The following is a 25,422-nucleotide window of genomic DNA, read 5'->3' as shown; positions in this document are numbered from 1 at the left end:
TCATTCTAGCAAACCAGGTCATGGAGGCAGGTCAGTTGATTCTCCAAATTTCTCAGTAGGATTCAAGATAAAGTGAGACAAATCAGTCCTCAATCAATAGTCTATTGGGACATTTCTCATTTTGAACCTAGCAAGGGCTTATCTCCCTCAAGACAGGTTCAGCACCACAAGTTATCTTATATCAGATTTTCAGACTCAACCAAGGGCAGAGAGAGCCTCTGTCTTCTGGATCATATGGCCTCTTGCACTTCTGTGATGCCACGTCAGCTTGCATCTCATCTACTTCAGGGATGGCTGAAGTCAGTCTCTATCAGCCAAACAGACCCAACAAAATTGGGAAATAGTTCCCAAGAAATGCCCTGTCAATCCTACTCTGGTTGGCCAAGTGTCTGCCAGGATGTGATGTCCATGTTTCCAATTCCAACAAACATTCTTGTGACAGACTCCCCCAAACAGGATTGGGGGCACATCTGGCTCATCTGCTGATAGTCTGAAGTCCTTCCAGCGGGATTTCAGCTAGAATGCAGAGCCATTCTTCTAGCTTGCAGGTCCTCTCGACCACTAATTCATGGCACAGCCATCCATATTTTAACAGAAAATACTATAGTGATGCTCCTCTTGGTCTGTTTACATAGCACAAGATCATCCCATCTGGGACAAGAGGCCATTCTCCTATGGGAATGGTATGTACAGCATTGCATCATTCTGGTAGCCCTGCAGTTGACTGAGATTCAAAATAACTTAGCAGATCCACTCATCAAAAAATGCTCTTCTCTACATGAAAGGTCTCTCACTGGTTCAGTTCTTTAGAAATTTTTCAGAAGTGGGATGCTCCCACCATGGACCTATTCACAACCATTCTCAACAACAAAAGTCATACTTTGTTCCAGGAGAGGAATGAGCTCAGGCTCCCTCTGAGTCATTTCTCATTCAGTGGAACTCTAATGTGCTCTGTGCATTTCTGCTGATCCCTCTAATCACCAGAGTTCCATGAAAGATAAAACTGAACATGTCCCAGGTCAGCTTAATAGTTCTGGCATGGGTATGCCAATTTTGGTACATGGAACTGAAGTGCCTATCAATTCAGCCCCCATTCCAGACATATCACAGAACCAAGATCTGATTCTATATCCAGACCTATTGTCTCTGTACCTGATGGTGTTGATGTTAGCTGGCTGAGTTTGTGCTGTGGGCAGTGTCCTCAAGGGAATAGAGCATCACACTCCTCTTAATTGTCTTCTGAACCAGAAATGCTACAATAGCATCAAAGACAAATGCCTTAAACTGCTATTCCATCTATCTCCATGTTGGCAGACCCTCTGGCTCACCAGAGCTTTTAGTAATTGATTGTCAGAGTTGTCTGGGACCCAACAAATGCAAAGAGAACAGTATGTTGAGGTGGACTGAAGAATGGCGGATGAGTTTTTTTTCTTCAGTTAATCTGTGTCAGGTTCAAGGAGACACAGTCCATTTTTTTTTTAAATGCAGTCATATTGCATCATGTGTAAACTCCCATACTTCAGTCCTCTTTCCCTGGCTACATCGCTCTGTAACCAAATAGCCATTTCTAATAACGAAGTCTTCCTATTGCCCTCTTATTAATTTGAAATTTGTTGCTATTTCTCGACATACAGAGCTATTAACTATCTGCCTTGCTTGCCTCACCGCCTGTTCCCAGGGCTCAATCCCTCTCTCAATTTGTAACATGCTTATTTCCCTACAGCTCTCCAGATCGGGTTGTCCTGGGCTCTGATATAAATATGACTTCATCATATGAATGTGAGGGAGCTTTGACTCTCAAAGTTTGTCTGACTGGGGACTTAAATCAAATGAATGAAGGTTAGTGAGGTTGGTATAATTTCTAATGGAGACTCCATTAGGCAACTTTTCTTCTTAACTTGGTTTCACCAGTCTTTCATAATTAAAGACATACTTGGCAGGGTGAAGCTGTGCCGGAAGGTGGAGGATATTGCCTCTAATTTAACTATTTATGTCCTGCAAGCTTTTGGGGCCCTCGTATGGAGTGCTGTGCTGATGTTGGTCAATCCCAGGCTTTTTGTTGCTTTCTTATGGCCTATTGCACCGTGCCCCCTAACCCCCCCTCCCCTCCCCAAGTCTAGCAACTTAGGACCGGTCTACACTACCGGTTAAGCTGGAGTAACTTGCATCGCTCAGGGGTGTGAAAAAGACACACCCTCCTGAGCGAGATAAGTTACGTTGATTTAAGTGCTGTCCACACTGGCCTTATGTCGGTGGGAGACGCTCACCCACTGACATAGTTTCTGCCTCTCGCGGAGGTTGAGTTATTATGCTTACAGGAGAGCAGTCTCCCAATGGCATAACTTGTCTTCATCAGACACGCTACAGCGGCACAGCTGCATCAGTGTGTGGAGCACTTTCCCTGTTTTCCTTTACATCCCAAAAATATTCCTGGAAGTTTCCCAAGCATTGGAGATTTGGGGAGGAGATTCAATAACGTTGAAGATCTAATTTCTCGGACCCGCCCCATGCTTCTGTCTTGTGGTGTGGGTTTTTTTGTTTTTTGGTTTTTGGTTTTTTTCCTCCCCCTCAACTTCTTCTTTTCCTCTAGATTAAGCTGTCTGGTAAATGCTTCTCTGCCTTAACCTGACATGATTTCCTTTGTATCCTTCTGAGTGATGATCACCAATGGAGTAAATAGGCCTCTCTGACCCAGAACTCTAAATTGCCTTCATTATTTCAGTCCCCTCCGGGTACTATGGTGTGAGATCCTCCATGGGAATGAAAATGTTCTAAAACCTTAACTGGGCCAGGATGATTTTCATTTGCAGCTAAGGTTTAAGACCACTGTAAAGGTTTATGCAACACATGCACTGCACGTTCTGCATACATTCGTCTGTGAATCTGGGACTGCCAATTCAATGTTTATCTTAAAATATTCTAATTCCTCTTTTTGTTTTATTGGCCCTTGGCATCTTTCTCTTATTTCTGTTCCCTCTAAAAATAGTTACTGATATTTAGCTCTAACAAAACTAATGTCATACTGCCTTGGGCAGCTGTTACATTTACCAACTTCTTTAAGGATCAGCTTAAAATCTTTCTAGCACATTGTGCTGAACTGATTATCAGGTCTTTTTAGTCTGGTCTTTACACTACCAGCAATTCTGTTCACCAGGACCTGGACTGAGACCCATTAACTCTCTTTACATGGCACACTGAACCACCATCAGATGGTAATAACTTTCACTCATTACCAAACTGGGCTGGATTTAAACCAGACATCTAGAGGTGAACCGTTCTGTATCAATATCTTGAAACAACGTGTGGCTTGCTCCCCCTGTCCTCCTTCTGGGATCAACAAAATCACCAGTACAAACAAAACAGTCTCCCTTTGCTCTCTCTGGTCCCTCAGTACTGGTTGGACTCAGACTGTCGGCCATCACTAGGTGCTCAGACACAATATCCCTTTCTCCATCTACTGGGGGCATCTGCTTGTCCCTCTTGATGGTGCTGCTCCAACTTAGGGGATTCTGGCCTGTCACTCATCTCTGGGTTCTAGGTGTGAATGGTGGAGCAACATGTCCCCTTCACTCCAAACCACTTTTCTTCCTTTTCTGGTCTGCTTCCTGTGGGGTCAGTCAGTCCTAGACCAGGGCTGTATGACTGGAGAGCTTTCCAGCCCCTCCCAGTCCTTGCAGATTTCTCTCAGCTATTCCTCTGGTTCTTCTCAGCTGGTTCGCCTGCCAGTTCCTCCTTATTATCGAGTATGCCTGGAAACTGAATTACCTACAATTCCCTTTCCTTAAAGGACAGAGTGACTCAGCAGCAGTGAGTCTCCTTAAAGGGGCCGACATGTTTAGTTACGATGGAAAACAGGAATAGAAAATTATACATCTATGTAAAGTGGCTTAGTTAATGTTGTTAGTAATTTGTTTACATGCTGACAATGTGTTCTTCCCAACACACAGGAATAAAGAGGTTTGTCCCAGGGATCTTACAGTTTTAAGGGATGGAGTCTGTTCAGATACACTCGTGTAAATCCACAGTAGTTCCATTGAAATCAAAGGAGTTACTCTGGATTTACACCAATGTAGTTGAAAACAGAATTTTCCCCTAAATATACAGCAATAATCAGGAAGAATGTACTAAATGACCTAGAGCAGTGATACTCAGACTGCAGCTTGCGAGCCACAAGTGGCTTTTTAATGTGTTTCCTGTGTCTCTTTGCAGCACATAATATTAAAACATGGTGTGATTTAATTATTAACCAATCGGGATGCTGTTAATTAAGTTATCTTGCACTAAGTTATTAACTTATTTGACGGGGAATTAAAATATATAAAAGTACTATAATACATGAAACAATTAATTCACACTACAGTTGCTCTTCTGGGTAATGGAGATGGTTAATTTGACTCCTGAACCACTGGGGTCTGAGGATCACTGATCTAGAGGATGGTTTTATTTTGGAGAATATTTTGGCTTTGTTAAGTTAATTGATACGTGGCCACATTTTTACTGGTCTGGGTTTCATATGAGATGAGTTCTAATGGGTTGCAATAGAACCTTTAGCTTTTATGACTTGACATTTGAGTGCTTGATTTCTCACCCTTAACTTTCCAGCATTGCCAGCTATTATTGTGTTTTATATAGTACCATTAATGAACAAGACAGTGGATTTTTACATTTAATTTTCTTTTGTGCTTTTTCAGGAGAAAAGTACCGCTAAATTGCAGCGTACAGTTGCCAGGCTCATGCTAAATTGGAATGGCATTCATTATCTGAGGCATCTTTAACCATTGACCTGTTGATGGCCTTCAACAAAGGCAAAAAAACAAGTAGAAGAATCTACTGTACAGATGTGGAAATGCCACTTTAAATTATCCTAATATTGAAAGTACTAAACTAGTTAATTTTACTTTTTTTATTCATGAGGAATACAAATATTTTCTCAGAAAAGCAGGAAGTATGCGGGGTAGGGGAAGAGGGGCTTAGACACTGTCAGTGCAGAATAGCTGCACTGATTTTGCTCATACTTTCAGAAAAACTCGTGGTGGTTGGAACCAAGAATAGAGAAAATTTCAGTCCAAATGGAATTTGTTGAATCTGTTTATAAGCAGCTGAAAAAAGAAGGGTTAAGAAGGATGTTGGAATGCAACCTATATCACTAGCTGCTGGCAGAAGCTTCATGGCATTGCTACAAAATCATCATTAAACTTTTGTGAACAATGTCATTTGCATTTCCCTTGCCATTATTGCTAATTAACAAGATAGTGGTGTTTTTTGTTTTTTTGTTTTTCTTCCTTAGCAGGCTGTTCACCCTGCCTGAATCACTCTATAATATTACAGTGCTGTGAATGGCCACAAACCTGCACTCTACCTTCTCAAAAGGCTCCCAAAGACCATGTTTTTCCCAGTCAGATTGTGAAAAGTGTAGGCCACAGGTAGTCAATTATTTTTTGTCAAGGTCCAAATTTCTTGCTCAAGAAAATAATAACAACAATAATAACTAAATAAAAAGATTTAGGGGTCCATTCAACAGCATCTGGCTATATGAATTTGGGCCATGGTCTGCCTATTGACTATCCCTGGTATAAGCTATTTCTGTATGGTAGATTGATGTCACCTTTGACTATCAGATATGCTCTCTGCTACCTCCACCCTATTCATTGTGTGAACTTGTGATCAATAAACAGTTATAAATGGGATTCTGCTGAAACCAACTGGCCAGAGAGTGGCCATAAATACTTGGCATCTCTGAAAATCAGACCTAATGGCTTTTCCTCTGTACCTGGGTTCTGACTTCCTCTTCCTCACTGGGGCTGCATTCGTACAATTAATTAAGGTGTCAATGTGGGGTGGGTGGGAATTAGAGACCAGTGAATTCAGTATGGTCAACTTAATTTATACAAGTATAGGACAAGCACCGGAACAGCTGTGTAAATGGTCCCTAAGCTTCGGGAACCCATCATGAGGCATGACTGTGCCCTACTCAAGTAAGATGGTGCATAGAAATGCACCTGCTGTATATGAATGTAGCAAGAAAACTATCACATGCCACATTACACCCCTCTTAATCCATGTGCAGGACTTCAGCTCCTTTTGCAGTGGCATTCCAGCCCAGACCTTACAGAGGGCTCCCTCCTCAATGTGGACTGGGGTCAGTGCTGGGAAGAGGTAGAGATAGGGTTGACAGGGTTGGAGAACAGGCACGTTACCCCCATTCAAGCTCTGTGGAAGTTCATGGGGAAAAGTAATACCAGCTTGCAGGCTATATCAACTGATCTGCAGACCCTCCCCCTTTTTGGGGACCCAAGTCAGCCACCATCAGGGAGTTGAGTCTGACTAGTGGCCAGAGCCAGTGGCAGGAGTACAGGGCTTCTGTACGGATGGCCCTGCCCTTCCACAGATCCCAGGGTCTGCCAACTTCGATCCAAGGGCCTACAGAGCTTGTCTGGAGATGCATTCTTTGGCAGAGAGTTAAGGTAGAAACTGTGGTGAAGAGGAGACTTCTGCCCCACTTTCTCACCCTCCCTATCCCAGATCTTTGCTCGGTTAGGCCTCCCCTCTTGTCAACTTCCTTGGGTTTGCTCAAAATGGCTCCTGTCCAATGGGCCTTTGGTGGGTTGTTTTAATGATGCTAAGACAATTTCCACATCCAGAACAAAGTTTTTTATGGTGGAGTTAGGGTTGCAAGCCCAAACCAGTTGTGTGAATGTGTATTATCTTATGAGAATATTGGAGTTAAAAACAAACAAACAAACAAAAAACCCCAGACCTAAATAATGTCCCCTTCCCCTCCTCTCCCCCCCGCTCCAAAAAAAAAAAAGTTTGAATCCCAGGAAATGGTGTCTTGCTTGACAAACTGAACCTTAAATTCACCAAGTGACCTGACTTTTCCAGGTAGATCATGCCTAAACCTTATTCATATGATGACTGTGATGTTTATGGTTTTTTATTTATTATAGTGAGAAGTAGAAGAACTTTAGATTCCTGATTAGACACACAGCATGCTGAAGGCAATTATTCCCCAGTCTTCATTAAAGGCCCATTCCTACCAGGAGCAGAGAGTAGTCAGCATATCAGGTGCTTAGGGCTTAAGCCTGAAAGGAGCTATGATTCCATGTGGCAGCCAAGTACCCAAATGTTGTTATACATATACACAGAGCTAGCATAATGCATAAATTAGAGCATTTTTTTTAAAATGGCAAAAGTTAGAATGGTGCCAGATATCACACTTCCGTTGGCAGACATGTATAATAACCAGATCTTAGTCCAGTTTCTGTGGTGTATACATTTTTCATACACCACATGCAGATAGAGGAACATGGGAGGATTGCTCGCTGTACAAAGTAGAGTTAAGGTTTGGTACCTTGTTTGACAACTACAACAGTAATTCTGTTTCTGAGGGTTCCAACTTTTGGGAGAAGGAAAGGGGGGCTATTTCTTGTTTTTAACTCTAATGCTCTTGATAAGTAGCATAGGTTCAAACATGGATATGCATCTGCAATGTAGCTTCACTTTGCCAAAGTCATTTTGTGTGGGAATTGAGACTTGCTGTTTGACTCTGCATATTATAATCCGGTGTAGGCAACCTATGGCACGTGTGCCGAAGGCGGCTTGCAAGCTGATTTTCAGTGGCACTCTCACAACCTGGGTCCTGGCCACCTATCTGGGGGCTCTGCATTTTAATTTAATTTTAATTGAAGCTTCTTAAACATTTGAAAAACCTTATTTACTTTACATACAACAATAGTTTAGTTATATATTATAGACTTGTAGAAAGAGACCTAAAAATGTTAAAATGTATGACTGGCACGCGAAACCTTAAATTAGAGTGAATAAATGAAGACTCGGGGCACCACTTCTGAAAGGTTGCTAACCCCTGTTATAACCTCTGTGCAGTAGCCTCCCAACCTCCTACCTTTTGAGCTTGTACCTTTCTTCTTGGTTTACATTTTGGCTGCTACATTTTTTTTTAAAGAGTAGCAAATAGTCTTTAAACATTAACTGATACTTTTATTTATTTTTAATGCAGAAAGGCACTTTATGAAGTAGTATCTTCTTAAGTTAGGCTTAAATTGCATCTTCAGTAAGCAGGAGGGCTCTGAGTAAGCAGCAGATTGGAAACTTTCAAAGGTTTAATGACTTTTAATTATCCAAAAAGATGTTTTTGAGGATGGGGGAGAGAGGCCTTTGTGGAAGCAAGGAGGCTTTGCACCACAACTTTAAAGAGTTCTCTTTATTATTGTGGGGTGGAAGACATGCAGCTGCCTGTTCCTCCCTCTCCTACAGTGCAGGTGCGAAGGTTTCTCTTGCTGAGTTACTTTCACAGAGCTAAAGGAAAGAGCTGAAAATCAGATGAAGAAAATGCCTGTGTTCAGGCCCCAGCCTGCTCTCACTCGCTTGCTTCTCAACAAAGTGCTGTGATTTTAAAATCTGGGGGGAAGGGACCAGAAGGGGAGAGGCTGTGGGGGAGGGAGGGAGAGGGAGAGAGAGAGAGAGAGAGACTGCTTTCTGTGGTGTGTTTGTGGCTTCTGCTCTTTGATCTCTTGCCAGGGAAACCTGGAAGGTCAGGCCAAGCTGTAACTAAATTATGGAAAGTGGAGCTGAGCGAAATGCTGGAATGGGATCCATAGCGTATGCATGTGTATTGTATGTGTAAAGCACTCCGCCCCCACCCAAGTCCGCTCTAACACCCGCTTATATTTCCACATCTGAAGCTTTCATATCTCATTGTCGAACTGAATTACACTTCCTTTATATTTAGAAAGGGGGTTCTCCTCACAGTAATCTGCTTCTTGTGGTTACATTAAGTTGGTAACTTGGTCAGAGACTTGATTTTAGTGTCTGTGGAGATGTAATGAGTCAGACTCTGTAATAGCTTAGTTCACACATTTGGTCTGTTTCCACCCTTCTGATCAGAATCTAAACCAAGGCAAAGAAAACAATGCCCAGTCTTTGAAGTGACTGCTGTGCTGCCCCTCACCTTTTCAGCCTTTTGTGGGGGGTGGGGGGGTGTTAGAGGTAATTTCCTTTGGAATGAAAAGTTTCAGTTTGAAAACAGGGCACTTTTTGAGACAGGGCTTCAAATCCTTAGTCTGTAGACTGATGAAGGGTTACTTGTGTCATACTTTTGACTCATGCTTCAGGGAACAGTAGCTGACCAGCATGCTTGTTAGCCTTGTGCTTGGGTGGCCACCTTTATGGAAATAGGAATAACAAGGGTGGAGAAAGGGAAAAAGTGACAAGTGAGAATTAAAAGTAAAGTTGAGTTTTCTGCCTTTACTTGGGGCCTAGCAAAATCCTGCCTTGCCTGGTTATAATTGGCTAAAGTGAAACTAGCCAAGCAAGTTTGCTGCAGAAATGGGTAGTGGCATTTATTTAATCCCAGTTTCCATGATTGGCTTGTCTACAACCAGATCTCTCTCGTATAATAGCCTATGTTTTGTATTTTACTGGGACCAGTGGGCCTGCTCTCTCCTGCTGTAGTTGCAACATAATGTTGTATAAGAAGCAAAGAATCCGGTGGCACCTTATAGACTAACAGACATTTTGGAGCATGAGCTTTCGTGGGTGAATACCCACTTCGTTGGATACAAGTGGGTATTTGTTGCATCTGACGAAGTGGATATTCACCCACGAAAGCTCATGCTCCAAAAGGTCTGTTAGTCTATAAGGTGCCACAGGATTCTTTGCTGCTTTTACAGATCCAGACTAACACGGCTACTCCTCTGATACTTGACATAATGTTGTATGTTATCTATCAAGTCGGTGTAATGCTTAGGACATGTAAAATGCATTAATATCTCCTGAACAGGGGCTGCTGTCCTATGCTACTTATGCTCCTGATACCACTATTAAGGTTAGGAATTAAAGCTGCTATTGTAATATGTTTCTGGGACCCGCCTTCTTTAATGAGCTGAGTGCATTCAAGTTTATGCAGAGAAGTTGGAGCTGGGGTGGGGGCACTCAAGTCAGGATGTCAGCTGTTCTGTTCTTCTTGGCAAAGTGGAAGGACTTAGGGTACCATTCCTCAGCAGCTCTGTCAGTAGGTGCTGCTTTGTGGACTAATGCAGCAGAATTTGTCAGCTTCCTCTGCTATATGACAGTTACTGTTCATGTAGCTGTAACATCCCTTGATTCACCCAAGCCTCATGCCAGCCAGCCTAGAAAATACGAGTTGGGTGCTGTGCTGAGCCACTCATTTGTCTATGGAAGAGGAGCTTGCAATTGCTGTGGTGCGCTAATGCTGCAACACACAGTGGATATTGTAACATGCTCTCTGGAAATATGCCGCAAGGTTGTGTGGTTGCCCCACAGGTAGCCAGATGCTAGTAGCTGGAGGCATTGTGGTTCTTCGTCATCTTCAGCTTACAGAAAATACAGGTGTAAGTTTGACATTCAAGAGCTTCTGGGCCTTTTTGTTCTTTAATGTATATTGGGGGAGAACAAGTCAAGATGAGGCAACCCAAAATTATACCTAATGAGTCTCAGGATCAAATAATTATAAATTTATCAAGTCTGTGGAGTACTCCTATTAACTAAATTCCTATAGAGAAAAACCTATGAATAAGAGCTTGTCTACACAGGGACCTCAGGAAATGTAATTCAGATTAGCTAAAGCACTGAATTTAAAATGGATTAATTAAACTGCATTGAACCTCTGTGTGGATGCTCTTTCAGAGTCAAAGTGGCCTCTAACTTCTATGATTCTGTGCTACAAGATAGTAATGAGTGACCAGACTTTGTTTTGGTAATTTTTGGGTTATCTACTGTAAACCTGCTTGTTCACCATTCTGTGCAAAATGAGCCAAACCCAGACATGCTTCAAAAGTATAAATCTCCAGAGATCAAAAGGTCTTCACATCTGCCCACTGAGAAAGAACTGCTCTCTAACAGGCTCTAAAGTCTACATGCCTGCAACACTTGAGCTAGTGCAGGGCATCTGTGAGAGAACCCTTCTGGGCAATACCGGGTGAGTTGCGACTTCACTGGCACATCTCCATGGTAGAGAAGAAGAGCTTTACTAGATCAGATTCTTTTTAGCTCTTCATTCCCAACAGCTATTAGCGATTAGCCAGGTGTTCTGACTTCAAAGGAGATAAATATTTACAGGGCTGAGGCAGAGACCCTGTCTGGGAGCTGCTTTCCCTCAGGTGCTGTCTGATGTGCTTTATTAGGTTTTAAATGAAAACAATAGAGAGAATGGAGCAGAGAAAATGACCAGTTAGTCCTTCACACTTGCAGCCAATTTTGTTTCTTGTAGTAAAACATCAGTATTACTCCATAACAGGCATGTTTGTACCACTATTTATTTCCTATTGGATTTAAACACATGCTCCATTGTTCTCTCTACAAAGGGTCAGGGCCCTGTGATTTCTCTTTGTTACAGTGATTGTTTTCTGGAGGAAGCATGGGGAAAACCTAGTCCTTCCTGGATGCGTCCCGTAATGCCCCTACTCTACTTGTGCTACACTGACAACATCTTCATCTTCTGGACCCAGGGAAAAGAAGCCCTTGAGGAATTCCACCATGATTTCAACGATTTCCATCCCACCATCAACCTCAGCCTGAACCAGTCCACACAAGAAATCTACTTCCTGGACACTACAGCGCTAATAAGCGATAGTCACATAAACACCACCCTATACTGGAAACCTACTGACCGCTATACTTACCTACATGCCTCTAGCTTTCATCCAGACCACATCACACGATCCATTGTCTACGGCCAAGCTCCAAGGTACGACTGCATTTGCTCCAATCCCTCAGACAGAGAGAAACACCTACAATATCTCTATCAAGCATTCTTAAAACTACAGTACCCACCTGCTGAAGTGAAGAAACAGATTGACAGAGCCAGAAGCCTACCCAAGAAGTCACCTACTCCAGGACAGGCCCAACGAAGAAAGTAACAGAACTCCACTAGCTGTTCCCTTCTGCCCCCAACGAAAACCTCTCCAGCACATCATCAGAGATCTACAACCTATCCTGAAGGACGATCCCTCACTCTCTCACAGACCCTGGGAGACAGGCCAGTCCTTGCTTACAGACAGCCCCCCAACCTGAAGCAAATACTCACCAGCAACTACACACCACACAACAAAAACACTAACCCAGGAACCTATCCTTGCAACAAAGCCAGTTGCCAGCTCTGTCCACATCTATTCAAGGCACACCATCCTAGGACCTAATCACATCAGCCACACCATCAGGGGCTCGTTCACCTGCACATCTACCAATGTGATATATGCCATCATGTGCCAGCAATGCCCCTTTGCCATGTACATTGGCCAAACCGGACAGTCTCTACGCAAAAGAATAAATGGACACAAATCAGACGTCAAGAATTATAACATTCAAAAACCAGTTGAACACTTCAACCTTCCTGGTCACTCAGTTACAGACCTAAAAGTCGCAGTTCTCCAACAAAAACACTTCAGAAACAGACTCCAACAAGAAACTGTAGAACTGGAATTAATTTGCAAACTGTCCACCATTAAATTAGGCTTGAATAAAGACGGGGAGTGAATGGGTCATTACACAAAGTAAAAACTATTTCCCCCATGCTAATTTTTCCCCTACTGTTACTCACACGTTCAAGTCAACTGTTTGAAATGGGCCGTCCTGATTATCACTACAAAAGTTTTTTTTCTCCTGCTGATAATAGCCCACCTTAATTGATTAGTCTCGTTAGAGTTGGTATGGCAACACCCATTTTTTTGTGTGTGTGTGTATGTGTAATCTTCCTACTGTATTTTCCATTGCATGCATCCGATGAAGTGGGTTTTAGCCCACAAAAGCGTGTGTCCAAATACATTTTTAGTCTCTAAGGTGCTACAAGGACTCCTGTGGTGTGTTTTTTTTTTTTTTTTTAATTGGAGGTGTAGTGCTAGTTGTGATGATTCAGTGACAATTGTTTGCGGTAGGAAGTTACAGGACAGCATTTCAGTAGAGGTTGCAGAGACACTTACAGACGCTTCAGTGAAAGGTGCCTGCAGCTCCCATTTCACTATCCCAGAGGATTTTAATACATACCAGTGTCCTCGGCTGGCTCTTGGTCACTCCAGTTCTGAATTATGGTCCCTTGGTATAAACCTGGGGTAGGCAACCTATGGCACGGGTGCCGAAGGCAGCATGCGAGCTGGTTTTCAGTGGCACTCGCATTGCCCAGGTCCTGGACCCCAGTCCGAGGGGCTCTATATTTTAATTAATTTCAAATGAAGCTTCTTAAACATTTTAAAAAAATTATTTACTTTACATACAACAATTGTTTAGTTATATATTATAGACTTATAGAAGGAGACCTTCTAAAAACATTAAAGTGTATTACTGGCACGCGAAACCTTAATTTAGAGTGAATAAGTGAAGACTCGGCACAGCACTTCTGAAAGGTTGCCGACCCCTGGTATAAACCCTTCACAAATCAAATAGAATTGATCTTCTCTGAGTGGAGATGCTGCATGCAGTAAGACTGACCTCTAGTGGACAGACATAGCAATGTCTTTTCAAAACATCTGGGGAACACACAGTCTGAGTCTCACTGGACAGAATTGGTCATGACTGCAGAGAGAATGGATTTAGGAGACTTTAAAGATGGCATGTGTAATGGCCCTGAGTCTCCTTATACACCTGCCAAAGGTGAACCCTTTTTCCTCTTCCTCACTGCAGAAAAGGTTTTCTAATGGAGCCCCACAGCACTTCCTCCCTCCTATGTGGTCTGTGGAGGGGGCTTTTCTCTCTAGGTTACTTAATTCTTTCAGTTCTAAGAAATGTTTAAAAAAGTGGTAAAAGTTTAACACTCATATGAGACTGAGGGGGGGGGGGGGCTGGGAAGGGCACCATGGATGCCCTGGAGCGGTTGGCTACTCCCTGCACTAGAGATTCCGTTATCCCTGCATTTGCAGTTGCCTTCTGAATTGATTATATGGAAATAAAAACCATTTTAATCATGTTTACTTCCTGCCCGAAAGTGGAAGAGAGCAGGCTGCTGCTGGCAGAGACAGTGCAAGCCCCTTCGGGGCCCAAAGCAGGAACACACAGACACGTGCAAATAGAGGGCCTCCTGAGCTGCTCAGGGCCCTAAGCGTGCTTAGTCTGCTTATGCCTAGAAGCGTCACTGGTTGCTAGGATGGGAAGAGGTAGGGAGCGGGGGGACATTTCCCTTTTGGGAGGTGTTAAAGGGACATTATCTTTTTCTCATTGCAGGCAAAGCGGGCAGTGCAGCGAGGAGCCACAGCTGTCATCTTTGATGTTTCTGAAAACCCAGATGCCATTGACCAGGTACAAAGCAGGGAGCCCAGGCTTATCCCAGTCTCTGTGAGCTTTACCCTCACTGTTAGGGCTGCTGTACACCAAACTGTGAATCGTGAGCTGTGTTCTTTGCTCTCATAATAGAGCTGTCCTAGAATAGACACACCTGCTCTTCTCTCTGGGGATGTGGTGTTTGGGTTTTTCCCTCCCCCTCTTCAAGCAAGTACCCTGACAGAGGGTGATGGAGAATGGGAAAGCCAGAGAAGTCTGTCTTGTTTCCTACTTCTTAATCTGCTGCATTTCTATTTAGTCTTTTTCCGGTGGAAGAGGTAATGTCCTAGGAAAGGGGAGATGTGAGTACTCCCCTTTGCACAGCACACACACGCACTGATTACCACCTCAGCCTTTTCACTACTTTTTTTTTAAGACACTGTTTTAATCTATCTCTGTGTTTGTCCAGGATGCTCCCTTCACCCCCCTCATCTCAAAGGGAGAGTATTTGGTGTACAGGGTGGAGGGGATGCTTCAGTGTTGTGCCCACTAGCAGCAGCCACTGCAGTTCAGGTTGCAAAATGTTTTCTGTTTTACACCCCTGTTTTCTCACTTTTTGGACTGACATTTTCCAGGCTTTGCCTCTTGCTAGTGGAGTTGGTTGTGTGTGTCACTTTTATTCACTTTGGGAGGGCAAGGTTGTGTTTTTTGTGGGAAGTTTGAGCAAAATCCCTTCTGCCAGTTCTGAGTTATGGGAGCAGGAAAATACTTTTACAAGTGTGGAAAAGAATTCTAACTATGCTTTTTTGAACAGGGCTACGACAAAAATAGCTCCAGTATGAAAGTTTTAAATTGGGCCTGTGTATAGTCCTCATGGATGAAAGCCTGCATGATTAGGTTTGAAAACTGGTTTCAATTCTGGAAGAAACATGTTTGAAAATTGAGTACAGAGCATGTATATTAGAGACTATCTGCAAGTGGAGGTGTAAAATCTTAAAACAGATCTCTTGCATGTAACTTAGGCCCTGATTCTGCAACATTTATTTGCATGAGTAATTCTTGATTTTTCACACATGGAAGGAATCCTCTAGTGTGGAAACTTGACTGGCTACAGGAGCAAGTGAAACTCTCAGAATGTTAGTGCCTAAACCGCTCTTCCTGAATAAACCTTCCAACTGCCTCCTCATAGGCCCAGTCTGCTGCTTCTGTGCAACAGCACACAGCTTCTAACTAGCTCCACTCTGATCTTGAGGATTTAGCCCCCCACCCTTGGGTTCTGTTGACAGCCCTCCTTTCTCTACTCTCCTGATCTTCTCATTTTTCCCTATTGTTAGTCTGTTCCTGGGCCAGCAGGGGTAGTGGTGTGACCTGGATGCAGACATGGTAGCACAAAAGAGCGAGCAACGGCCCTGTGGGAGGTCACTGATGACCAGGAAGAGTCCTGCAGCGGTGGATGACTGACTGAAGTCAGTGCTTCACTTCAGGCAAGGGAGCAGTCAGGTTCCAGGAGAAAGTGGCACAATATCCAGTACAGACGTGGACAGAACTAGGGCCTGTGGGGACGTGTGCTCAGAATCTGCTCAAAGGGAATCTGCCCTATACTTGCAAGATGGCTGGGCCATCAAATCCACTGCCCCAAATGCCCATCACCAAATTCAGCACTACTACCCTTGGCAACTGTGACCCCCAGTGCCTTGGAATCGTTCCTTTCAGGGTTATTACTCCACCTGAAGACACTGGTTTCCTTAATGTGGTGCTTCATGTGTGGTCACGTTACAGCCCCTGGTCAGTGCTTTAAAGATATAAGGTGAGTCTGCACCTGCCTCTTCTTTGTTGAGCCATCCACTTTCCCATCAAACCACTCTGGTGATCCCTGGGGATAGCTCCTGAGCATGGATCTAAGTGACCCCCTCAAATTCTTCCCTGTCCTCCTTGACCTACTCTCCTAGGGAAAAGGTGACTTCCAATACATCCTGATAAATTTTCTAGGAAAGCTTCTGAGAGCCTCCAGATAAGTAGTCGTCTTTGTAGAAAAATGAATCCCCTTCTTCCTCTGACTTCTCTCCTGCAGACTTGGGCTCATACTCTGGAGCACTTGGTATAAGGGATATTAATTAACTTGTCCTGAAAGTATATAAGGTGTTGGCAGTATATAAGTATATAAGCGAGAACTCAGTGCCCTGACTTCTCTGCTAGTATTTCTCTCTCAAGAAAAAGGAAAGCAAGGACGAGGTAGTGAGTGCGGAATGCCTGGTAGAAACATACCAGCATATATGCTACACTATTTGGTTTGGTTTTTTTAATCAATGAAAAGTGGGATAAATTTGGCTCTCCCCATACAGTGTTCTCAGAGATCCTTAGTGAAAGAATGTATTTACAGCAGTTACTTAAAAGGAACTTTGACTTCCTGTGCCTTCACATCTAAAGCCTCATTGTCTTGACTAAAAGCCATGACCCAGGTTTGCAGCACTAATCTAAGGAAGAGAACTCCCTCTTCCATCCCCCCCATCCTGAGAGAAAAGAAAAAGGAGAGCTTGCTGCAGAGGTCTTTTTTACTATCCTAAGGCTTCCTTTGATCATATCCTGCAAGGCTAGATTTAATGGATAAGCTCTCAATGTCAGAGCCTGCAAACTCTAAACAAAGAATCCTTCTGTGCAGACAAACACCTGCTAAGTTGATCAGTCATTTTATTCTGTCTCAGCCTGCACATTATGTATAGAAGAGAACGGCCACATTTTTTTTCTGTCCCGTTATTTGTTGCAAGCTTACCTCCGGCTCCCAGCCGTCACTTAAAGGGAACTACGATTTGGCCTGTGCAGCTCCGCATGTAGCCATTCCCGTGTCACCTCCTGACACAGGTTAATGAGCAAAAGTCACAAGTTCTGAGACCAAATTGCTTGTCATCCCTCAAGGCTAAGCAAGTGTTCTCCTTGACCTGTGATTTGTCACATGAGTGCTTCTTCCTGGCACTAGGCTGCGTGACTGAGGTCAGGTGTTCCCAGCCTATTCCAATCTGGACTGTGAACCCTTGTTACAACAGAAAAAAGTTTTGGGACCCTCTCCCATCCAGTCATCTAAAAAAAATGGAGGATAGCTATAACCTCGACCTGTTTGAGGCTCTCTGAGGGTCGTAACCCTCAGGCTGAGAATCAATGTTAGATTTTTGTTCCCTCATCTTTAAATTTCAACAGAATACTTGAATTCCTAGGGGATAATTTCCAGGGTGAGTCAGGCCCAGAAAATTTCCTTTGAAGGGAAAATAAGTGTGTAAGGGTGTAGCAGTTACAAGGATAGCTGCATCTCTGTCCCCTTCTGGTCATGCCTTGTGGCTTTATCTATCCCATGGTTCTTCTGTGTCAGATTAGACCTTTTGAATTTACTGCATATATGTCATCTTGAAACAGAGGAATCCTCTAGTCTAGACTTTTCCCCACTCTGATACATAATATATGCTTAGAGGTTGCTAAGGTTTAATACTTTGAAAGGATCTCAAGTAGGTCTGTGCAGTGGTCCCAGGACACTTATGGGGGAAGCAGTTTGTGTGCCAAAATTCTGAGTTTCAGCGATGCTTGTGGCTGTGGTTGACGCTTCAAGTTAGTCTCTAGATTAGAGAGGATTCCTCCATTACATGAAGACATTTTTGGTAAATTCAAACTGTCAAATTGACTACACACGTGAATAATTTTTTGCAGATTAAGACCCAAGTGTGTACCTGTTGGTTCAAGTAAGCATTAGAAGCCAAATAACTGTATCAGTGAGTTTACAAGCTCTGCTGTTGAAGACAGAAGAACTTATTAGCTCATAAGTCAAAGGGCTCACAAGCTAGGAGCTTGAATTTTGCTGATGAAATGTGTGCTGTGTAGATATTCTACAACAGGGGTGGGCAAACTGTTTGGCCCGAGGGCCACATCTGGGTGGGGGAAATTGCATGCAGGGCCATGACTGTAGGGCAGAAGGTTGGGGTGCAGGAGGTGGTGCAGGATGCAGGAAGGTGCTCAGGGCAAGGGGTTGGGGTGCAGGAGGGATGTGAGGTGCAGGCAGGGGCTCAGGGCAGGGGGTTAGGGTGCAGGCTCCAGCCCCACGCCGCTTACCTGGAGCAGCAGCAGCACCCCGCGCTAAGGCAGGGTCCTTGCCTGCCCTGGCCCTGCACTGCTCCCGGAAACGGCCCACACCATTTCCTTGTGGCCCCGGGGGGGTGGGGGTGTGTTTGTCAGAGGGCTGTGCGCACTGCCCTTGCCTGCGGCTACCTCCCCCAAAGCTCCCATTGGCCCATGCAAACACCTGTTCTCACTTTCAGGTGACATTGTAAACAAGAAGCGGACAGCATTATCTCCTGTAAATGTAAACAAACTTGTTTGTCTGAGCGATTGGCTGAACAAGTAGTAGGACTGAATGGACTTGTAGGCTCTAAAGTTTTATGTTTTTTGTTTTTGAGTGCAGTTACGTAACCAAAAAAAATCTACATTTGTAAGTTACGCTTTCACAATAAAGAGATTGCACTACAGTACTTGTATGAGGTGAATTAAAAAATATTATTTCTTTCGTTTACCATTTTTACAGTGCAAATATTTGTAATAAATAATATAAAGTGAGCACTGTGGACTTTGTATTCTGTGTTGTAATTGAAATCAGTATATTTGAAAATGTAGAAAAACATCCACAAATACTTAATAAATTTCAATTGATATTCTATTGTTGAACAGCACAATTAAAACTGCAATTAATCATGGTTAATTTTTTAGTTAATCACATGAGTTAACTGCGATTAATGGACAGGCCTAATTTTAACTCAAGTTTTTAACTTAATTTTATGTTTGTAAAGTGTTTTGATGCACTACAAAAGGACAAGTGGTGTATCTAGTGCTATCTTCATTCACTCATGGTCTCCTCTCCTTCTCTTGAAAAGAGAGATCTGAAATAAATCTATTTAATGGAATTTTACTGTGTTCTCATCTAGCTGAACCAGGGCTCAGAAGACCCTTTGAAGAGGCCAGTGGTGTATGTGAAGGGGGCTGATGCTGTCAAACTGATGAACATAGTTAACAAGCAGAAAGTGGCACGAGCAAGGATTCAGCACCGGCCCCCACGGGTGAGACTTAGTGGGCAGTGGGGATTGTGTTGCTGTTGCTTCATGCAGCACCTGTTAATAGCATTGATTTGATAACATGTAGTGTGATGCTTTCCATGAGTGCTGACTGGAGAATAGTTAGTTACTCACTCAGAAAGTATCTTTGACTTCCATGGGATTTCCTAAGTGAGTAACATCTCACCAGTGTTAAGGAGGAGGTTCACAGTCTGGGCCCTATATTTATTACACAGGGATTTTTGTGTGTGTTTGTTTTTTGTATTATAATGGTCCATTAATAAAGAAAACAAAACATTTAAATTTAAAACTAGCTAATAATTGTATTCTACCCCCAGGAAAGCAGTCTGTCTGATGTTAGTGAACATTTCTTGACTGCATTTTTCACACATGGATTAACAAAGAAATCTGACACTTTATTCTCTTTCCAGTCTAGAATGGATGTTCCCAAGGCATTTTGAACACTTCCTACATGTAGTTTATATGAGAAAAGGGAACATAAAAATCAGTGCCAAGTATCAGAGGGATAGCATGTTAGTCTGTATCCACAAAAACAACTAGGAGTCCAGTGGCACCTTAAAAACTAACAGATTTATTTGGGCATAAGCTTTTGTGGGTAAAAAACAAAATGCATCTGACAGCCTGATGCATCTGAAGAAGTGGGTTTTTAACCCATGAAAGCTTATGCCCAAATACATCTGTTTAGTCTTTAAGGTACCACCGGATTCCTTGTTTTTATAAAAATCTGTGTAGACCAAGCTTCTAGTTCATTTTTACTATATTCCTAAAGCACCAGCTGTATTAGAAGGCATGACTCATTTGAGCAATTGGTACTTTGCTGAGGACTCAGATATGTTGATTTTACTTGCTTCAAAAATAGAATTATACCAAAAACCCACTGGAGCTGTTGGTAACTGTGATTCACTCTGGTGAAACCTGTTGTTTGTAGAACCAGCATTGAGTTCAGAGCTGCTGTAAACCTTCTACTCTAAAGCTGGTCATAACTGTGTCCCATCGCATACTTATGTTCCTGCGATAAATGTGACTTCCTCCCATTTTTTTTATTTCAGATTGTTTGCCATATCCCTGCATGTAAAGGACACCCTTGACTATTCACTATTAAGTACATGGAATTTTATAAAATAATATTAATTGACCTCACTCAGTGATATTGACTTAAGATTCTGGCTCATGCATCAGGGCTCTCAGGTCAAGAGAGAGGCTAACATATGCAGTGGATTTTTCCACCAATGTGGTTCTTGCCCACAGGGCATTCATGGAAATCATAATTATCAAGAAATTAGAGAAGGGGGAAATGGATATGAAGGGCATAGCAATGGATTTGAATGTGATCTGCCTGGGGAGGTAAGTTAAATTTCTTCTGTCATCTTCAGCAACCCACAGAGTACTTTGACATGGGGATTTTCCTCGCCTTTTTTGTGGTGGTCTCTCTCGTTTGCCTCATTCTTCTCGTCAAGATCAAACTGAAGCAGCGACGTAGTCAGGTAAGAGCTGCCTGAGCTGGGGATTAATAATGATACTTTTTTTGCACTCTGACTGCTGCCTCTACCTTCTTCTAGAGAGTTGGGTTAGTGCTGTTGAAGAGAGAGAAGGGTTCGCTGTCTGGAAAAACAATCTTTGGGAAAAGGGTGTTATCCAAAGATGCGTGGCACTTTGAAAAGGTGTGGAACTTTACTAAGAGACCTGCTATACTCTGCTGTGCTCGATCAGTTGATCCTTGGGTTGGGAGTGCTACAGAAACTGTTATTCCCAAGTGGAGAAGGGAAAGAAGCTGATTGGAGTGGTGTTGATGGATTCTAACAAAGGATAGTGGCTTCAAAACAGGTTCCAAGCTTGTTGGGTATATAGTATGTGGACCCTCAAGATTTCCATCTGGAATTAAAGAAGGAGAGGCAGCTTTCTTTTAATGAATTTCCCTTGATTCCTAGAGGGAAAAGATTTCAAGGAAAGAAGCCTGGTTAGGAATCATCCTGGGAACAGAGATTCAGAGAATCTAAGCTATCTGACGGGAAGGCCGAGTAGGAGAACAGTGTAACAATCAGATGCTAAAGTTCCCTGCAGTTTGTATTTGTCGTCTGTCCTGTAATTCCCCTGCATGTATATCGGGGCTTTCATCTGGAAGGAGGCCAAACAATTGTGTAATCATAGAACTCCTTTAACCCTTACCTCTGTGATGGGACTCACCAGGCATTCTGGACTTACAACACTGAAAAGCAGGGATACTAGAAAGGAAAATGATAAATTCTGTATTCAAATAAACCTACAATTTGAATTGTAGGGAAGCAGTATGTAATTATCCGAGTTGGCGTTGTCCAGCATTGCAAACCTCATAAAGAGTGCCAAAGGATATTTAATCATCACATTCATTTTACATCTTATGCTAGAGGCAGTCTTTCAGATCACAGGGCCTAGAACAGTGGCTTGCCTCTCAACCTTTCCAGATTACGGTACCCTTTTCAGGAGTCTGACTTGTCTTGTATGCCCCCAAGTTTCACCTCACTTAAAAACTACTTGCTAACAAAGTCAGACATAAACATACAGAAGTGTCACAGCACACTATTATTGAAAAATTGCTTACTTGCTGCTTTTTACCATATAATTATAACATACATTGATTGGAGTATAAATATTGTACTTACATTTCACTGCATAGTATATAGAGTGGTATAAATAAGTCCTTGTATGAAATTTTAGTTTGTACTGACTTTGCTAGTGCTTTTCATGTAGCCTGTGTAAAACTGGGCAAATATCTAGATGAGTTGATGTACTCCCTGGAAGACCTCTGCATACCCCCAGGGGTATGCATACCCCTGGTTGAGAACCATTGACGTATAGCACCCTGATGGAGCATTAAAGTCAGTACTGACACACATTGGAAAGTTCTCTCTGCTGAATCATCTTGTTAGCACTATGTTGGGGCATTGGGGTCTGCACTAATGTTTCCTGTAATTATTTTACATTAATGTGCAGAATGAATTTTGTTATGTGCACCGATATGAAGGTGATGTGTGGTGGAGATGGGGCCAAGGGCTGGGGCAGAGGGTTGGAGTGCGGGGGTGGGTGGGAGGGGCTCCGGCTGGGGGTCAGGCTCTGGAGTGGGGCTGGGAATGAGGGGTTTGGGGTGCTGGAGGGGGCTCAGGGCTGGGGCAGAGGGGTGGGGTGGGGGCAGGGCTCTGGCAGGGGTTCAGGCTCTGGAGTGGGGCCAGGGATGAGCAGTTTGGGATGCAGGCTGCCCCATGGCTGCAACATGGAGAGATGGCTTCCCCCAGCCTTCTCTCGCCACAGCAGCTCTGGGGCTGGGGGAAAGTTGCCACTCCCGCCCGCCTGCGTGGCCCTTGATAGCCTGCTGCGCAGCTTAGAGGGAACTTAGGTCTGCACTGACCTATAAAAGAGTATATCCCATATTGGGTCACAGATTCAGAGATTTAAAAGCCATAAGGAACCATATGATCATCTAGTACAACTTCCTGCACAACACAGGCCATAGAATTTTACCCATTAATTCCTGTATCATGGCCATATCATCTGGCTAAGCTAAAGCAGGTCTTTTAGAAAGACATTCAATCTTGATTTAAATATTTCACATGATGGAGAATCCACCAAATCCCTTAACATGTTGTAATGGTAATTACCCTCGCAGTTAAATTCAGACTGGAAATAAGGTACACATTTGTTTTTCTAGCTTCAACTTCCAGCCATTGGATCCTGTTATGCCTTTGTTTGTGAGATTGAAAAGCCCTGTACTATCTAAAATTTTCTCCCCACATAAGTGCTTATAAACTTCAATCATGTCAGCTCTTATCTTCCCTTGGGTCAACCAAACAGACTGATCTTCTTACCTTCTCACTGTCTAAGGCAGATTTTCCAGACCTCAGATCATTCTTGAAACTCTTGTCTGACCGCTTTCCAGTTTTTCAACATCCTTTTTGAAAGGTGGATCTGGATCCAGACACCATTTTCAGTAATGGTTTCACCAGTTCCATATACTCAGGTGGTACCATCTTTCTGCTCCTCGTCATCATTGCTCTGCTTTTATACATACATCTTAGCTCTCTTAGCCACTACATCACACAGGGACACAGTTCAGTTGGTTGTCCATTTTGACCCCTAAATTCTTCTGAGTCCATGCTTTCCAGAATACATTCTTCCAGCCTGTGTGTGTAACCTACATTATTTCTTCCTAGATGTATGAACTTGTATTTGCTGAATTACAGCACATGTACTTTGAATAAGGCTACGTTTTAGTCACAGGTATTTTTAGTAAGTCATGGACAGGTCATGGGCAGTAAGCAAAAATTCATGGCCCATGACCTGTCCATGACTTGTACTATATACCCCTAACTAAAACTTGGGCTGGGGGGTGGGGAGTGTGGCCTGGAACCCCCGCTGGTGTTGGGATGGGAGGGTTGGCACGGCTAGCAGGCTCCCTACCTGGCTCCACATGGCTCCCCAGATGTGGCATGTCCCTGCAGCTCCTAAAGGGAGAGAAGGCTAAGGGGGCTCCGCGTGCTGCCCCTGTCATGAGCGACGGCTCCACAGCACTCATTTACCCGGGAACTGCAGCCAGTGGGAGCTGCGGAGAAGAGGTGCCTGCAGGCAGGGGCAGCACGCAGAGCCCCTCCGCCTAGGAACTGCAGACACGTGCCAGTTGCTTCTGGGGAGCCCTCCCGAGGTAAGTGCTGCCGTGCACCCCAGCCCTAGTCCTGTGCCCCCTCCCACACCCAAACTACTGCTGCTGCAGGGGGTGGGTGTGTTGGTAGCCTGAGACTGCCCCAGCCCCGGAGCCAGCCGCACTGGCCGGTGCAGAGGTCACAGAAACTCATGGAATTCATGATCTCTGTGACAGACAGACATGCAGCCTTAACTTTGAATTGAGCCCAGCTTACCAAGGAATTGAGACCACTGGGTCTAAATTACCTCTGTCTGTCTGTCTTTTAATAGATGCTGTATAACATCTTACCTAGTTACTCTAGAAATAGAAAGTATTTTGTCGTTGGTCTTTTTCTCCAAATAGAGAACAAAAGTTCGTCTTGAATACATGCCTTTTCTGATTGATTGTTGACAATTTTACCACTTCTCGTAACAGACTTATTACTGGGTTGTTGTTTTTTTTTCTGTTTCATTATTCCTTTTTATTATCCTTTTCCCTACTATCCAAAGACTTTTCCTTGGCACTTTTGACTTCCTTTATCCATTTCTATTTTATAGTTATTGCTATCAATTTCCTCATTTGCTATATATATATATATATTTTGTAGTGTGCTTTCATTCCTCTTTTTAGTCAGAGTGGCTTTTTAATTGAAGAAAGTCGTCTTTTGTGATTGTAGAGCTGTAAGTGTTTTGGGGATCTAGCAAAATGAAATATTCTTAAACAATTCCCAATTATCACTCACATTTTTCTGTTTAAATTTTCCCTCTCAATCAGTTTTGCTCATTTTTTTTTTCAGGTTTGGAAAACTACTTCTCTCCAAGTGCCATGTGTGTGCGTGCTCACACATGCATAGGTTTTGGTTGGTTGGTTTTATGTTTTTGTTTTTTAATTGTTTAGGACTGTGTTCTGTTTGCACAGAGAATGTTTAGCTCAGTGATAAGTTGATCGATCACACTCCTCCCTGTAGCATATGTCATTTCCAGAGTGTCTCCCACAGAGAGAGAAGCCTAATCAGGATCTGCTTAGCTTATGAGACTTGACACCCATCTCAGCCTGAGAAGATATGGTTACAGATGTTAATTGTTAGGAACAGCATTATTTTTCTGCTATTCCAATTGCCTCAATCCCTCAAGCAGCAACGTTGTGTTTTATATTGTAGAATTCCATGAACAGGCTTGCAGTGCAGGCACTGGAAAAGATGGAAACCAGGAAGTTCAAGTCCAAAAATAAGGGTCACCGTGAAGGAAGCTGTGGAGCTCTGGACACACTAAGCAGCAGTTCAACCTCTGACTGTGCCATCTGCCTGGAGAAATACATCGATGGGGAGGTAAAAGAAAGCAGTTTCTCTAACCTGGTTGGCTGATGCTGCTGGGCCAGTTTTGACACGGTTGTCACCTAATGGGTATTTGGTGGCACATGAACCAAGAATGGGGATCAGTG

General features: G+C 43.3%; 1 protein-coding gene across 3 annotated transcripts in view; it reads left to right on the top strand.

Moving 5' to 3' along the window:
- Nucleotides 1-25,422, top strand: part of ZNRF3 (zinc and ring finger 3) — a 183,194-nt gene that overhangs the window by 151,226 nt on the left and 6,546 nt on the right. For all 3 annotated transcript variants that reach the window (XM_039505811.1, XM_039505812.1, XM_039505810.1), the window contains 4 exons: nt 14,191-14,265; nt 19,185-19,316; nt 20,705-20,815; nt 25,142-25,309. In XM_039505811.1, coding sequence (XP_039361745.1) covers nt 14,191-14,265; nt 19,185-19,316; nt 20,705-20,815; nt 25,142-25,309 — 486 coding nt within the window. The remainder of the gene's footprint in view (nt 1-14,190; nt 14,266-19,184; nt 19,317-20,704; nt 20,816-25,141; nt 25,310-25,422) is intronic.

The sequence above is a fragment of the Mauremys reevesii genome, linkage group 18 (genome assembly GCF_016161935.1).
Source record: "Mauremys reevesii isolate NIE-2019 linkage group 18, ASM1616193v1, whole genome shotgun sequence".
Taxonomy (NCBI): Eukaryota; Metazoa; Chordata; order Testudines; family Geoemydidae; genus Mauremys; species Mauremys reevesii.
Note: the sequence above shows the minus strand (reverse complement) of the source record. Positions and strands in the feature narration are given on the sequence as shown.